The 14,626-nt window shown below is 44.4% G+C and overlaps 1 protein-coding gene across 1 annotated transcript in view; it reads right to left on the bottom strand.

Moving 5' to 3' along the window:
- Nucleotides 1–13,640, bottom strand: part of LOC146572338 (voltage-dependent T-type calcium channel subunit alpha-1H-like) — a 58,919-nt gene extending 45,279 nt beyond the window's left edge. The window contains exons 1-3 of the mRNA XM_085276382.1: nt 13,316–13,640; nt 10,255–10,528; nt 155–249 (exon numbers count right to left, since the gene is read on the bottom strand). Of these exons, the coding sequence (XP_085132508.1) occupies nt 155–249; nt 10,255–10,504 (345 nt within the window). The 5' untranslated portion in view covers nt 10,505–10,528; nt 13,316–13,640. The remainder of the gene's footprint in view (nt 1–154; nt 250–10,254; nt 10,529–13,315) is intronic.
- Nucleotides 13,641–14,626: the final 986 nt, after the last annotated feature.

Raw genomic sequence — 14,626 nt, 5'->3', positions numbered from 1 at the left:
ACACACGGAGACCCAGAGGATTAACTGATTAAGCGGGGGGGGGGGGGAAGAAAAATGTTATTGGAAAAACTTTTCAGACCCTTGATAATGAAGTGTGACAGTGGAATATAATTAGTCTGCAATTTCAGATTATGTGTGTGTGAGCGTGCTTTACCTGCAGAAAATAGGGGGTGTGGCCACAAGGCTGGAACATCCCTAGAGTCACGCAGTTGAGCAGGATGGCCAAAATGCTCACACGCTCGAACCACGTGAGGCACGGTTAAGGATCAACACATCGACAGAGAGTCTGAACACTGATTAAAGCAACAAAATGAACACGTTTAATGAAGCTGTGCTTGTAAACTTTAGGGCAGAGGTGTCAAACATAAGGTCCAAGGACCAGAACTGGCCTGGCGAAGACTCATTCTGGTCCACTAAAAGGCTTCATCATAGATGTTGAACTTTTCCTGTTGATAAAGACCTCTCTCATTGCCGTTCATACTACACCACAGTAAAGTAATAGACAATTAAATGATACTAAAGTTGCTGTTTTTCAACTTCTTTTGTCTATTTCCACATTTGTAATGTAGACAAACTGAGACGGACTGTTGAAATGTGCACTTCTCATAATAAGATTTCTCAGGGATTAAGTGTGCAGTTAAATGCCTCTACATTGATATAAAAGAGAATTTACTGGTCTGGTCCAAACGAGTTTGACATCCCTGCTTTAGGGTGACTGATGGCAGTCTCAGCCAATCACAGGAGCAGAGGAGATAAGTACACTACTGCCTGCTTGTCTCATTTAAAGCTGGCATTGGCAAAATGACAACAAAATCCACGATAACATTTCAGTTTATTATCATTCAAGCTGCGTAAGAGGGAACTACACTCCTGTGTCCTTTCTGGACTTTCAGTCCTAATCTTAGCTGTGGTGGAAGACTTTTGGCAATCATTTATGTCTTCAGTCCAATTTTGCTGAGTAGTAAAAAGAGTATAAAATAATATATTAGAAGTAAGGTGCATGTAGGAAGAACAAGAGTGTGCTAGGAGCCACCTGGAGCCAAAAGTCAGCCTTGACTTTGTTTAAGTACATTAGAAACATACGTTGGGTGGGAGGGGCTTGCCACAAAGAAGGAAGTGCTCAGACAGCTTTTTGGCGTTTCAGCCTTAATTGGATAGAGACAGTGTAGATAGACAGGAAAGCAGGGAGAGAGAGCGAGGGGAAGAAATGCAGCAAAGGGCCGCGGGTTGGACTCAGACCCGGGCCTACTGCTCTCTGGCATGTGGTCACCTGCTCACCCACTAAGTGTGAAACACCCATTTCAAATCGGAAGTTGGAATTTCTGAATTGCTGGTTGCAAATCTCAGCTCAAATTCTTAAGTTGGACTTTCAACTTTAAAGGTTAGGGCAGCCACACTAACCCTGACTTCACAATCCAACACGGCAGCAGTGCGGTAGCAAAACTGTACAACTTCAACTGCGCAGCCATTGTTGTGTCCTTGTCACTCGCTACATTAACCGTACGCACGGTCGGGCTCTATCCGCGAATGCACTGCAGCGTCATGTACAAGAATCGAGCACTGACGCATGAATGGCTCCACCGTTCCAAAACTCAGAATAAATCCTGTTTTTTCTTTCTCCTCTGACTTCACAAGTATACTACGCTCAACAGTGACATCTGACTTACGAGGCAAATAAAACACAAAAATCGTAATTACAAAATAGACTTTAATTTAATATAAAAGGGGTTTTCGTATTGCTTCCCTGTTCCCCAAGCTGTCGCCACATGGCTCCACATGTTTGATTTAGCACAGGTTTTACACAGATGCCCTTCCCGACACAACCTTCCCATTTATCCGGGCCTGGAGCAGGCACCAGGAGCAGGCACCAGGAGCATGCACGCTTCTTACTCTTGGTGGCATAACTTGTGTCTCCTCTTGGAACCAAACCTAAATGGGACTTGTTTTTCAAGCTAGAATTGAACGTGCGCTCTTTGACCTGCTAACCAACATTATCTACTACTACACCACCAGAGGAACTGAAAGCTACGAAGACATGAAGACATCAATTAGACAGAAGACAGGTGATTTTTTGCAACCACAGGAGTCACTAGCCTACTGGCCATTAAAAAGACTACAGATTTTAGCACGTCCACTTAACTTTACTGTTCAAACTCAGAAGCTACATTTTTTTAGCATCTGTGGAAGTGCTGAAGAAGTGCAGCTACTTTCTAGATTTCTGCTCACTGCAGCTGTAACTGACTCCCATGTATCAAAAAAACATTTGTCACGATATTGGTGAGCAGTAAACATAAACCCAAGCTTTCAAACACCAAAGGAGGAGTTTCTGCTTCCCGAGTTTATGGAGTTAACCAAGTGTTGAAGTGTGATTGACAGAATTGCAGATGAGTGACAATGTAAAGGAAAAGCAACATACGGTGTGCTTGTAAATTGCTGGAACATCACAAGCTCCCTGAAGAGCTTCAGTGCCACCAAACATCAAGCTAAATCCGAAACCTCAGAAACTCTCCCTGAGTGTCACGCAGCATTCCTCCAAACACATTAGCTCATTTGTTTTTTTGCATCTGAGAGCCGAGAGGCAAAATCTCCCATGTCCACTTTTGCAAAACGACTTTGCCAAACGCTTACGAGGACACGTGGAATTCACCTCACCTGCATTAAACAATACTTTTCTTGTGATGTTTGCTTTGCCACACAGCACTCAGCACTAAGCTGAGTGTCACTGTCACATAATATGATAATTCACAACATTTTCATACTCGTCAAACCATTCAGTGACCCCTCATGCCCTATATCCATTCCTCTGCATTCATTATCGTTCTGCACTCATTTATTCATGTTTTCCTTCCCCCTGTCTGTCACCCATGAATATCTGGCAATGGCAACGTCCATAGCAACAGCGAAGAAACTGTGACTCGTCAAAGTTAAAGGTCCAGCCACGTCTGTTTTGTAGCGCCCCGAACATTACCAGGCTGAACTTGCAAAATACCCGTCTGAGGCTAAGACGAGCATGAAATGTGTGCCTCGCAGCTTAAAATCACATTTACAAGCAGGGAACTGAACGTACCAACCTAAAAAACAACTTAGTGGAAACTTGCGATAATAAGCTTAAAGGCGTCAACCTTCATTTACGAGCAACAACTTCTGACGAGGCATTTTGACACGTTTAATATTCACAACTACAAGAGCCAGACAGCTACCACAACACAGCCAGTAAGACATGTGGAGTCAGTTTAAGAGCAAACTTGCTTATGGCGTGTGTTTGAGCATCTGCGCTGCTTGCTAGCTGTCAAACTGCAAGAAGGAGCATGAATCAGACGTGGGGAGAGAAGAAATAACAGAGAAGGATTTCAAAGGGAGAATAGTCTGAAGTAGAAAGTTAAAAGAAAGACTGAATTTGAATTTGTACAAACACGGATGCACACACACTCTCGCTCTCTCACACACATACACTTGCACACACACTTGCACACACACTTTTGAGCACTAATGTGAAAACTGCTGAATGGATGACAGGACTGTATTCAAGAGCCAAGGACGCATACATAACAAAGCCTGGAGCATGCACATGGACCCGTACACACAGACACATGTGCGCGCGCACACAGAGTCCCCTCTTCCCGGACACTTTGCTCTCGAGAGGGCGGAAAAATTAATGAGAGTACAATCCTTTATCACCCTTGAGACAGAGAGAGAGAGAGGGAACGAGAGAAAGAGGGAGAGGGATGGAGAGAGAGAGAGAGAGAGAGAGAGAGAGGGTAATCCAGTGTCCTCCCTTTGCTGTGGTTGCCATGGGAACCCCCATCTCACCGTAGGAACTGACTTCTGAGTTTCACGATCCGCTTGCATCCTGTCTGGACTGGATCACAACACAATTAATACGCACACACAAACTCTCTCTTTCTCACACACACACACACACACACACACACACACACACACACACACACACACACACACACACACAACAGAAACCAAGGTCTTCCTGCTGAAGCTTCCTTCACTCCTTCAAAAGCTTAAGAGAGCCGTTTTAATGCTGTTTCATCTGTATAAGTTACAGCAGCTTAAATAATCCCCCTGTGTGTCTGTGAAACACACACACACAGACACACACACACACACACACACCTTAGTTAAACTATAGGAACCCGGCAGGGTCAAAAGTGTGAGTGATGGATGAGCAGGGAGTATTTTCACAGTTGGCACATCGTTCAGTATCAGCGATGAAACACGGAGGGAACGTCCTTTCCCCTGTTTCGCTCTCCCTCCAATGCTTTTCCTTTATCTCCTCTCACACTCAACCTTTCCCTTTATCATCTCTCATTTTCCTCTACAACCTTTTTTTGTGCCTCCTCTCTTTGGCCCAATTATTTTTCTCTTTCGCTTTGCTCCTCCTGCTCTCTGTGTCTCCCTCGTCCTTTATATAGTGCAGCATAATTCCCCATCTTCATTTCCTATCACTTCTTGCATATCTTTTTTTGCCTCTCCCATCCACTCCTGTGCACACGCACTCCCCGCTCCGTGTGGAGCGCCTCTGCTCGGCGCCCTCCCCCGTCTGCTTCTACCATCTCCACATACGACTGCCCTTGGGTAGAGTTCTCGTCTCTGACAGAAGCCCGAGTCTCAGCCAACAGATAAACCGCAAGTAAAAAAAAGTAATAATTAACATTGTGAAAAAGCTGAGCAAAGGCACAAAGAGTAGGAAATATGTATAAAGTATATAAAGTAAGGGGTAAAAGGGGGCAAGAATGATGGATGATGAGGTGAGGAATATGCTTAGATCAGGTGAACAAAGGGAGGAGAGCAGCTAAGACCCTGACTGTTCAAGCTCTTAAGTAGTCCAAATGTGGCATGGCCCCTTCTATGTCTTCTCATCCTAATTGCCTCTTATCCTCTCATTTTCACACTCTTCTTCCCTCTTGTACAGTGGCAGAGTCAGACAAAGGTAAAGACCCCACAATAATACAGAGAAAGCACCAGCAATGAAACCACCCTCTTTGAGCAAGCACTTAGTGACTGTGGGAAGGAAAAACTCCTTTTTAACAGGAAGAAACCTCCAGAAAAACCAGGCTCAGGGAGGGACGGCCCTCTGCCATGAATGGTTGGGGTGATGGCAGGGAGACAGGACTGTCTCTCTCCCATGCTGTGGAAGAGAGCCAAAGATTAAAAGTGAGAAAAAGTGAGAGAGTAACTAAGGGAAGATTCAGGATCACCTGATCGAGCCATAAGTATAAACTTTATCACAAAAATAAGTTTTAAGCCTAATCTTTAAAGCAGAGAGGGTCTCTGTTCCCCAAATCCAAACTGGGAGCTGGTTCCAAAGGAGAGCGGTCTGAAATCAGAAAACCATCATGGCAATAATTTTCCTTTCTGTTGCAAATCGCCAACCGTAAAATAGTACAGCAGCATTTCAATAAGAAGAGATCATTAGATGGAATTGATTAACTGATATACAGAATTCAATTATACCATTTTGGCAATTAGACTGCGATAGATAAAGACAACAGAATGAAATGCCAGAGCAGGACCCCCGAGAGTCGAGAAGGTGGATGGAGTGACTCGCTTGAGGTGGAAAATGCTAGGAGGTGACTTGCGTTGAATGGACAATGAAAGATTAGCAGCACGATTTAAAGATAGCAGGGTGGAGGCTGATTGGTTTAAAGAAACAATGATGTCAGCATTGAGATTTGCAGCGTGGGAAAGTGGAAGTGATGTAATGAATAAGCTTAGCAGCCAAGCACACGGGAACGCAGACAAATGAGTGAATACAGATGTTCCTTATTGAACTCCTGCATAAGCTTCATTAGTATTTGCTCTGACAGACATGACTGCCATGGAGAATACACCATGGCTGCTCATGTGTGGGACAGTTTTTTTATGAAGCTTTTCCTCTGAAAAGCTTCCTACTGTAGTGGTTTACACATGTACCTACCTGCCAAAGCAAACATGCAGAGCTGCCCGCTGTGGCAACCCCCCCCCCCCCCCCCCCCCGTGAAAAGCGGGCAGCCAAAAGTAGCTTCTACTTACGTAACCGTAAACTGATTGAATAAATCTGGGAAAGCTGCTCAAGTTGTTCTTTTAACTGTTGATAAAGCTCAGGAGATCGTTACTATAGCAAAGGTGTAGGAAAACCAGCTCCAGAGAAAAGTTACTGTAGAAAAACAGGAGCTACTGGATGTCACTCAGGATCTATGAGCATGTGTGTAGCCCCCTATTGGGCCTGAACATGGCCACCCGCAGATACCCCTTTGCTCCACCCGTTCTCCCGTCCTTCTTCCCCTCTCCCCCACTCAAACACCCTCTGCTCACAGGTAATAAAGGTCAGGCAGACATTATAAATCAAATCAGATCACATCACCATGATCTTTGTGGCATCATCCGCCACCCTTGGCTGAGATAAACATGCTAAGACCTTCATGTGGCAACATTTTCATGTGAAATGTTCATTAAGTTAAAAGCATCATCCACAGTTGGTCTTGGATTTACTACCCGAGTCTCACGAGCCATGAAGTGCAGGTTTGATTCCAGCAGAAAACAGTGCTGCCTGCCCATGCTCCCTTCTCTCCTGTCAGTATACTTTATTGTTGAATGTCGGCAAACGCACCCTTAAAGAGCATCTGTTTGAGCCGCCATAAAATCTGACAGACATTCATGTTACTTATAGGATGAATGGGTATCACTGCTGTGCTCTTATCAAGGACTTAAACTGGTTTAAGATCATCTATCAGAATAAATACACTGTACTCAGCACAGGTCCATACTGCTCCTGTCATGTATACCCCCGCGTGTAAAGTCTACATCTGGATGTAAAGTTACAATCAGCCACAGTAAGTATGTAATACCTCTGTGTGTTAACTTGCGATCCTGTTTACACAGCTGATTGATCTTGGCTTGACATGTTTCCTCACTAAAGTCTTCACCAGCTCTCACATCAGTTTGAAAGCTGCAGGAAATTACTATTTTGAAACACAGCTACAATTTTTGTCATTTTAGCCTTTTATGAAAATCCTCCATTTAGATTTAAATGATAAAAATGAGCTCCAAGTCTAAACTGACTTTTAGTTTGAAAGGCTGAAAAAGAAGCACTGCCCCCACTGTCAAAGAGTGACATATTTATACACAGGCCCCTGTTTTTAAGGACTAAAAATCAGGATAAAATTATCATTTTTAATGCTTAGTAAAGAAATATATCCAGCTAGTGACTTCTAGAGTCTAGAACCTATGAGCATCATTAAACAATGGGTTTACTCCTTTAGGATTTTTGGCTGAACCGTTACTGCAGCTTCAGCTTTGAACACAGTGTACACTGACCACTTTGTTGGGTACACTCTGGCAGTCTTTTGTCCCTTTAGTACCTACTGAGCATCATTAAACACCAAGATCCACATGAGTATTGTTGCTGACCGTGTCCACCACTTTATGACCACTGCAGCAACCGTGAGATACTTTCATGTCAATATAAACCAAAATGCCTGAGAAGTGTTTCCAACACCTTGTTGAATCTGTGCCATGAAGAGTTAAGGCAGTTTTGCAGGGAAAAGGGGGCCCAGACTGATACTAGCTGGGTGTGTCTATTCCCAATGAGTGTCAATTTCTGGGGTAAAGCTTCAATCTTCATCTAGTGTTAAATGATTTATAATTTGCAAATTACTTAAAAAGGATGAATGAAACCAAAGGAAATGCACTGAATGGGACGACTGAAATATGAACTTCTGTGTTTGCACGAGCAACCTGCTCACTAGTTTTCTCATGCTCTTTGCTGCTTGGCCTCACACTGTCACTTTGGAATCCATACACACAGACTTGATTAAACATAACCTAGTTAAGCTCAGAGTCTGTCATGTGCAATGTGTGTGTGTGTGTGTGTGTGTGTGTGTGTGTGTGTGTGTGTGTGTGTGTGTGTGTGTGTGTGTGTGTGTGTGTGTATTCGAGCAACAGAGAGGGAGAGAGAGCCTGAAAGAAGGTGGGCCAAGTTAGTCAAGTTGTCAAGTCACTGGCTCCACCCCTTATTAGGATGACAGCTTGTAACCATGGAAACAGATGCTGGAATCATATTAATTGGCTGAAATGATTCTGACAGTTCACCCTACTTTGAGTAGGTTCTCATGCTATCCATCGATGTCTAACTATCACCTCCTTACAGACGCATACACACACACACACTTCAACCCTATTAAGAAGCTGTTTAAGAAGAGGAAAACAGGGGGGATAAACAGGGAGCATGGGATCAATGCCAAGCAGAAAGGGATGAAAAGAGCACAATAAGAGAAAGGAAGATACTTGCACAGGAGTGATGGAATCAGCTTTTCTCCTCTTTAAACAAAAGGAAATGCTCTGAATGTTTCATACACTGCTGAATAAGTTATGTCATTTGTGTGTGTGTGTGTGTGTGTGTGTGTGTGTGCGTGCGTGCATGCGTGCGTGCGTGCGTGCGTGCGTGCGTACCCCCATGCGTCCACATATGCTTGTTTCTGTCTGTGTCGCATGTTACACTGAAAGAGTGGGATAACTGCCACATGGAAAGCTCAGCACTTGACAAAGTAGGCACCTTGCTCCACACATAAAATAACTCCCATCCCCTCCCATTGAAACAGGAATAAAATCCAATAGAATTCACTGGAGCTTGGAAAGGCTGCAAGATAATGTTATATAACGGGAAAAGCCAGTCTCCTTTTTGTTCCTAATAATTGGGGGAAGAGATGTACAGTATGTCGTAAACACGGTACAAAGGAGCATGCCTGCTTTCACAAAGAGGGAGGAAGTGGAAGGAAGGAGAAAGGAAATTAATTTGTAATATGTAGTTACTGAGTGAAAAAAGAAGAAGAAGCCAGAGAGGAAGGAGGGGTCACTTCAGGAAAAATGGGACTTTAGGCTCTTGGGGACTGCTCCCCGCCACTCCCCCCTCCCAGTGCGCTCACATTAATGTCCCTGACGAACAACATCCACCCACATTACTTCTCCCGCAGATCATTCACAGTAACACACACACACACACACACACACACACACACTGTAAGTGAAATGCAATGAAATATGTGCGGCATAAAAACAAAGCGGGACATTTTCCAGCAGCTCGACGGACTCGCAGAAGGACAGAGAAGCAGACAGAAACGCAAACTCGTATGAAAACAAATACAGCAAGCGGAAGTAAAAAGGCCGTCAGGGCAGAGCTACGCTGTTACTAAGCAACCAGGTGATTCCTCTAAAGAGCCTCACCATGGGAGATTCCCTCGTTTGTGTGAGGGCATTTACACACTTGTGTGTGCGTGTGTGGGCGTGCATGCTGGAAAGCCTGTGTGTGTGTGTGATGATGATGAATGTGTGGTTTTTAAGCATGCCCAGTAAGTTAGTAACAGCCCAGCAGGTAACAGAGCTTCACTGCATTTGTAGTTTTTTCTTCTTCTTCTTTTCTTCTTGGTGTACATTTTATTTATTCAGCAATTATGTATTTATATTTTATGGAGTACACAGAGTGCTGACAGTGGCAAATACCCACAGACGTGTCCTGACAAGTGCATAACGACACACAAGCGCACAAAAAGTAAAACACACACTACACACACACTACACACACACTCACATACACACAGACAGGCAAGCACACAAGGAGTCATAAGCTGTGGAAAATATTCAATTTGGAGAGCCTCAACAAATCCCTGAGGTGTTGCTGACGTTTATGCATGCTTCAGAGTATTCATAGCTGCTCACACACACTACAGCACTGATAACCACACACCTATTCACACTCACACCTTCACAGCAGAGCTGGGTAGAAGTTGAGGCTCAGAGTGAGAGACAGGGAGGGGAATGCGAGGTGAGACGATGAAGACAAAAGCAGTGGAAGCTTTGGGAGGTGACGTGAGTCTTCACTATTTGTGACTCCTGCTGCTGTATAAATGGAGGCCAGTAACAATGCAACTGACAGGCGACTGTAACCCTGGAGATTCATTAGGGCTTGTCACTATGGAAACCTCAAATCAGGAAAAAATGTTGGCCATCTTTCCCTACAACTAATTTGTCCAAGGAAATATCTGGGTACACACACACACACACACACACACATACGCACAATACTGACCTTCTCCCCCTGTCCCCTGTGTTTAAACAAAAAGTAAACATCTAGGAGCCTGTACAATGGCTCTGAGGAAGCACAGAGCTGAAACACAAACAGACAATCTTTGTCATATTATAAACGCAACCTGCTTGCACACAGGCGCGTGTGCTTCAGGTGCACCGGCTGCAGCGAAGGATATGGGTGGCAGACAGCTCGAAGGCACCAGGACCGCGGTGGGCTGGTTTGGGTCAAAGCCAAAAGAACCACTGGTGCTAGAGCGGGGTAGGGCAGCTCTTCCTTCTCCTTCTCTTCCTCGTCCTCCCCTCTCCGTTCCCTTTCATCTCCCTCAACTGACACGCGCACCTTCTCCCCCTCCTCCTCCTCGTCCTCCTCCTCCTGCGTCGGTCCTCTGTGCTGCTCACGCAGGTCTGGCTCCTGGATGCCCGTCATGGCCGTGCTGTGAACAGCCCGAACCTGAAAGAGGGCGCAGGGGCACGGGCAAACTGTTCAGGACCCGGGAACACAGCCTGCGACAAATTCCTGCAAAAATCCAGGAATCCTATACAGCAACGTAGGCACAGGCATGCTGGGATTTTTGCTTTAATGAGTGCAAACATTTCTCAGAATACAGACTATTAATATCAAAGCATTCACTTAACAGTGTGTAATTTTATTACAAAGCATTTTTGGGGAGGTTATTTTGTGTTGTGGATGTGTGATGCGGTTTGATTGTTTGTGTGGGGAAGAACAGAGTTACGGTTTGGTTAGCAATGGGCACGTTGACTGAATCTACTGTAGAGATTAATCACGTCCTCCCAGCCTACATCTGCTGGATAGCTGAGAAAATACTCGATATGCTCAATATAGCAGCATTCCTATGCAGTGAGGTACAAAAAGTAGCAAAAATACATTTAAGCTAATATCTTGTTGTTGTTGTTTTTTTTTTTTTAAAGAAGCTTAATTTAAGGTTCGTGGTTAAGGACATGCAGCAGATTTACTGTAAGGGCAAAAATACATTTAACAGTATTTTTCCGTAAAGCCTGTATTCCATACAGGAAAGTTTGTTTTACACAGAAATCTGTTCATTCATGCAGATTACAATAGCTGAGAAATAACAAGTTGATTCTGGCAAAATCTGGCACCATAAAATTACTTTAAATTGAAAGTGGAAAGAATTACAGTGTCGGGATGGATGTGTGTGTACAGCGTGTTTGTTTCTGCTGTTTTGCCTTGCAGCTCCCAAAACAAACTGAGATCGTGTGGACTGTCACGCCTGCCACTCTGTCCACGAGCTGAGCAAGAAAGCAGGGGAAAGAAATCTTTCTGTGTTTCTCTGTGAAACAACACACCTTCACCAGAAGAATCGCAGCCAGCAATCCTGTGCAGGAAACATAAATCTACACAAATCTAAACAGAGTGAACTAATAGACATGAGCAGAGGTGCAAACAGGGTCCGCGTCGACAACAGGAAGCACTTAGACCACTTCATAATAATCCTACAGCTGTACCATTCGGTGATGACAACAGGCCATTCCTACTGATGCTTTTAATCCAGACTGGCTTTAAACAATCTGGGCATGCCGAGATGAAGTAGCTTAGACGGCTATTTCTTATTGTCATAAAGTGTGGTGCAGAGTACTGAAGCTGTCGGTGCTTTCGTTTCTTTTTGTCATTTACAATACATTTTCAACTTATGATGATTACCGTTAATTAACTCCATGAGTTATATTTCCTTGAGCTATAATTTGGGATACAATCTGATGAAATGCAGGGACTTGGTCGAGCTACAGCCGCCTGCGTGCTGCCTTAAATTTGTCAGAGCACTGGAATATCATGTCAGAAATGCCAGACTGAATGATGATCTCAGTTTAAATACGATGGCAAGAGCCAGTTTGGTTGTTTTGACTTGAAACATATGTATTTATTTTGTAAAATTTCATGATATTTTTCAGCTTTACCGGCCACCACACTGGGCAGCATTGGCAGGCAAAGATGGGAGCTGGAGCATGTGATACAGTACACATTGTCATGACTACACAGCAAACGCTGCCCACTGGTGCACAGCGAGCTCGTTCTATTGCTTATTGATCCCCAGAGATTCTGGCAAATCCATTTTAACAGTCCGTAAGTTGGGGCCGGAGCAGAGTTACTTGGACAGTGTGAAGAAGAATCAGAACAACAGAAGTCTGAGCCAACCGTGAGTCCGTGCAGGAATATATATTGTGCCTACAGTGTGGCAGACAACGGGAGAGCTGGCTTGCAAGTTCAAAGCTTGGAGAGCAGTGAGTCTGTGTGTGTGCTTCTGATGAAAATAATGAGATTCAATCTGCCACTGTCATTATTTCCTGTGTATTCATTATGGGCACATAGCCTAGACAGTTTAAGGAGTCCAGGCACTTTATGGCATTTTGTTGTGACTCACTAGCTGTTGGGCGGACATCAATTAACCTCTGAAAAAAAAGAACGAAAGAAATAGAAAGCAATTCTCCTGCACAGTTGAAAACCTGCTGATTAGTGCTTTCAAAACATTTTAAAAACTCATTATGAGTCTCCCTCGCTGACAGCCAAAGCCATGTGTGAATCCTTGCGAATCTCAATCAGTGACTAGAACCAAATATATTCACAGCTCTTTAAGACCTCTGAAACCCATTAACTCGGTTTTATACACAGCCTTTACGGCGGACTCATTACGTCTGCGTAAATTGAAAAGAAAAAAAAAATCTTTACCAGGAGTGTGTATCGTGCTTGACGAGAACACGACAAACAACTGATGTCTGTACATCTCTAAATAGAACATTTCTTTTCATTCAATGCAGGAATTTAAATCCTCGTGAAGGCCACCACGACATTAACGGTGCCACAGCGTTTCCCAGCATTGCTGTGACAGCAAACAAGCAGCAGTCTAATTAATCCGATAATAAACTGCCGAATCTAATAAAAACAAATATTTCCGTTATAGAAGGATGCAACAAATCACAAAGGCCTGAGCACGATAAGGTCACTAACTCGGTTTATAGAGCCACACACACTTTATGACTGCTCCTCACCACGTTATTCACATCATTTTATTCTTTACCTTTTTTTTCTTTGCAAAAGACAACCCGCCATTGACAAAGAGCGACAACACAATAACTGGACATTTTTCCTTTCTTTTGTGCCACGGGCTTTCGCCCAGCGCAGAGCCCGGGACAACACAGCGAAGGGGGGAAAAGTACATTATAGCAGCAAAAAAGCGAAAAAAACTTTGCCCGCTGTTCTTACCGGGGAGCAGCGTCCATCCACCAGCGTCACTCACTCCGGGTCCGCCGTGCGCCCGCAGCTCCAGGAGCCCCGTTGCTCCATCTGAGAGCAGCCCCGCTGGTCCTCTGCCTCCTCCCCCTGCCGATATCCAAACTAACTCAGTCCTCCAGTAGGGAGGATGGGGGGGGGAGGAAGGTGAGAAAACGGCGAAGGTGTGTGGCGCGCAAGTTTTAATAAATGGAGAAAGTAAAGTTAAAAAGGAACCAGCTGTCCCCCCTGTGCGCCTGCGTCCCCTCAGCCTGTGGACGCGCTGTGCGGTGTCAGGTACTGGAGTTGAGGCGCACCGGGGAGAGGGAGAGCTGCGTTAAGCCAGACGCAGAGAGCCAGCCCGGACGCGCACGGATTTTACCTTCAAAATAAGACGACCCGGTCCCGGAAGTTGTGCATCAAATCGTCTGAAAACTGACAAATGACGCGTAAAAAAGGCGAACTGCAAATTTTGATAGGAATCCGTGCTGGATACAGATCTCCATCGTTTAAGGTTAGCTCTTTCTCACAGTATAGTTTTCCATAAAGAAAAAGAAATGACAGAGTTGATAAATTACCAGTCATCCCAGTTAAACTTGCCTTTAATAAACCCATTAAAAGCACTTTGTTCACTTGACAAGCAGCTCTTCACTGCCACTCAGCTACACTTTCATTAAGGTCAACACAGATTGATAAACAGCGCTTACGATTTATAACAAACTATTTATTTTTTGATTTGATTTTTTTTATTTATTTTTATTTTTTATTGTAAACCTAAACCGTCTTTTACATTTATCCTCATTACGTGCCATGAAACCCACCACGATGAGCGCTTTAATGACGTGAGGCACAATTTTATTTTGAAAGTTTTGATTGGAGCGGCTCGTTCTTCATGTTGGAGAGCTTGATAGTGACAGAGCGAGTCATAGCATGTGACTTGTCCTCTCGATCTTCTCCGCCTGGCGGTACACAGTAGGTTTTTCCCAATACTCTTCCTCCTGCCTCTGCCTGGCGGCGACCCCGGACAGTGTGTGTGTGTTAGTGTGTGTGTGAGGGAGTGCGTGGGCGGGGTGTGCTGTCATGTATGAGATGATGCTCCACAGTCACACTCTGCAGGGGTGTCGACTCACTAAAACCAGAGAGTTCCGACACAATACCTTTAAATCAGCTTACAGGCGATGCTGTGTCAGGTTTCGGAGGACCACAGTTTACTAACCAACCACAGGCCGCTCCATGATATTTCCATGATGGTGGGCCATCATGAGCATTTACATTAAGAAAAATGCAGTTATGCCAGAATGTCAT

This window comes from Mchenga conophoros, linkage group LG6 (genome assembly GCF_057382185.1).
Source record: "Mchenga conophoros isolate Kocher_MC1m ecotype Shallow Benthic linkage group LG6, M_conophoros_male_GT1.1, whole genome shotgun sequence".
NCBI classification, from domain to species: Eukaryota; Metazoa; Chordata; class Actinopteri; order Cichliformes; family Cichlidae; genus Mchenga; species Mchenga conophoros.
Note: the sequence above shows the minus strand (reverse complement) of the source record. Positions and strands in the feature narration are given on the sequence as shown.